The sequence below is a fragment of the Lipotes vexillifer genome, unplaced genomic scaffold (assembly GCF_000442215.2).
Source record: "Lipotes vexillifer unplaced genomic scaffold, Lipotes_vexillifer_v1.1 scaffold645, whole genome shotgun sequence".
Taxonomy (NCBI): Eukaryota; Metazoa; Chordata; class Mammalia; order Artiodactyla; family Lipotidae; genus Lipotes; species Lipotes vexillifer.
The window spans coordinates 1,954,783-1,957,605 of NW_006777439.1; the positions used below are offsets into that span (position 1 = coordinate 1,954,783).

A 2,823-nucleotide genomic window follows, 5' to 3' on the forward strand; every position below is an offset into this window, starting at 1 on the left:
GCCTGTGCTCCGCAAATGGGAGAGGCCACAACAGTGAGAGGCCCGCATAACGCAAAAAAAAAAAAAAAAAAAAAAAAAAAAAAAAAAAATGCATCAGGCCATAAATGCTCTTCTATGTAGTTTCAAAGGCTAAATTGACAATCTTGGAGAAAGAAAATTGTATCTGGAAAAAAAAAAAAAAAGCCCCTTCCCTTGGATAAAGGAAACTCTTTTTTTGTGTTTATGAGAAATTCCTTCTGACTTTTCCAAGGGCTCAAATAAGTTGAACTTTATAAAATCTCAGATCCTCCTACTATTAAGTTGGTGGGAAGCAGAGAGCCTGGGCTAGTCCTTCTATACTGACTGGTCTTGCCAATGACAGTCCCTCTGGGGCCTCTCATTTTTCTTCTTTGCAGGTTGTCTGGAGCCTGGAGCTGCCCCAGCTCTCTCAGGATTTGGCAGACATTGGAGGTGGTGGTGAAGGAGACAGTGGTGGTCAATGTTATTTGAGCAGGGTCAGCAGGCCCCGGAGCTTCCTGAGTACACGATGCAGAAGGCTGCTTACTATGAAAGCCCAGGACTCTTTGGAGGCTATGGCTACAGCAAAGCTGCTGACACTTACGGCTATAGTGCCCCCCATCAGCCTTATCCACCCCCTGCTGCTGCCAACTCCCTGGACACTGATTACCCGGGCTCTGCCTGCTCCATCCAGAGCTCTGCACCTCTGCCAGCCCCAGCCCACAAGGGGGCTGAACTCAATGGAAGCTGCATGAGGCCTGGCACTGCGAACAGTCAGGGAGGGGGTGGTGGCAGCCAGCCTCCTGGTCTGAACTCAGAGCAGCAGCCACCACCACCCCCTCCTCCCCCACCAGCCCTGCCCCCATCCTCGCCCACCAACCCTGGAGGTGGAGTACCTGCCAAGAAGGCCAAGGGTGGGCCCACTGCTTCTGGCTCCTCAGCCACCATCAGCAAGCAGATCTTTCCCTGGATGAAAGAGTCCCGACAGAACTCCAAGCAGAAGAACAGCTGTGCCACTGCAGGTAGCTCTCTGAGGGGGCTCATGCCTGGGCTAAGTCCCCCAGACTGACCCCAAGAAACTAGCTCGCCTAGGAATTAAGAGGCTCAGGGCTGGAAGTGCAACTTTGGAGGCCATATGTGTAAACTCCTCATGCAGAAAAAAAGTTTTTTTTTGGCTGCGCTGCGCAGTTTGAGGGATCTCAGTTTCCTGACCAGGGACTGCAGAGATTGAACCCGGGCCACGGCAGTGAAAGTGCCGAATCCTAACCACTAGACCACCAGGGAACTCCCTGTTCTTTCTTTTTAGTGTCTCTGATTGTGGTCATATCCTTACAGTGACAGGGTGCTCACGTCCATTCCAGGCTGCTGGCATCATTGCTGGACATGTCTCATAGTTACTCATAGACAGCTCTTCCTTATACTGCCCTAATATCTGCTCTCCTGGGCTGCTGGTCATAACTCAACTCTTTCTTCCACCAACAGCTCTTCAAAGCTTGAAGACAGATACTATGATCCCCAAATCCAGGTGGTTATGTAGCCCATATCACATGATTCCCACTCGCTTAAATTAATAAGAACTAAAGTCTATGGAATGCTATGTTAAGAACCATGTTAAGTGCTTTACAAACGTTGTCTAATTTCATTTTCCAAAGAACCCTTTGAGGTAGGTATATGACAAAACACCCATCAGGAGACTGTTAGAGATAAGTCACTTGCCCAAGATAACAAAACTACAAAATGGCACACCTGGGGAATTCTCTGGCGGTTCAGTGGTTAGGACTTCTCACTTTCACTGCCAAGGGCACAAGTTCAATCCCTGGTTGGGGAACTAAGATCCCGCAAGCTGTGAGGCCTGGCGACCCCCCACCCCCACCCCCGCCCAAACAATAAAAACAAGAACAACAAAAAACAAAACAAAAAAACCCCAAATGACACACCGGAATCCAACCAGGGTCTGCAAAGAATAAACATGGGACTCTACTTAGCCCACCCCAGCTCAGTTCTCCCCATCCCATTAAATCCCTAATGTGGAGGCACATATCCTAAGGGAAGAGGATGTACTCTGAAACGGGAGCAGCCTTGGGTTTTTCTCCCTGGAAAAGGAGACCCTGGAGTTGAGAATATTTCCCATAGGTCCATTTAGGGGGTGTGGAAGAAGACAGGTAGGGCCAGGAGCTCTGAGGCCTTCTGCCTCTCTGTGCTCAGCCTGTTTGGTTCCTGAACTTTTCTGGCCTTGTGTTCTCTGATGTACTTTATCTTCAGGTAGATGAACTTGCTCCCAGACGCAGGGCTAACTTGAGGCCTGGGATGTAGTCAGCTCTCTGGTTTGCCTGCTGCTCTGTGGGGCTGCTGCTCGTAGTGGGAAAGTGTCTTCAAGTCTTTAAGCTCCTTCTCCTTCTGCCCCTCCTTCTCAGCTGCACACCCAGGCCCTCCCTCCCAGGAGAAATCCATTTGTCTTCCCAGGGAGGGAGTGGACAAGCTGCTTGAGAGGTGGCAGGGGTGGTGGAAACCAGGGCTGAGGCTGCTGCTCCTAGCATTGCAGTATTCAAAATATGCCCAGCCTGGTCTTGGATCCTCTAAAATTCTGGGGCTGTAATTTTATGGTTTGTCACCTCCCTGCATTTGGGTACTGAACTCATGGGTGCAGCTGAGCTGGAGTGAGGTGCCAGGATCTCCACCCTCATTCGGTGCTTGGGGTGCTTTGCCCAGGAGCCAGACTCTGAGCAAGGCAGTTTGGGGCTGCCTCCAACCGCACCCCCCCAACCCCCTTCCCAGCTGTAGAGGCTGGAAGGACTGTTCAAAAAAGTCTGGCCCTGCTTTGACCGG

At 50.7% G+C, this 2,823-nt stretch overlaps 1 protein-coding gene across 1 annotated transcript in view; it reads left to right on the forward strand.

The window, feature by feature from the left end:
- The first annotated feature begins 400 nt into the window (after window positions 1-400).
- Window positions 401-2,823, forward strand: part of HOXD3 (homeobox D3) — a 4,371-nt gene continuing 1,948 nt past the window's right edge. Inside the window, exon 1 of the mRNA XM_007451085.1 lies at window positions 401-1,019. Within this exon, the coding sequence (XP_007451147.1) occupies window positions 479-1,019 (541 nt within the window). The 5' untranslated portion in view covers window positions 401-478. The remainder of the gene's footprint in view (window positions 1,020-2,823) is intronic.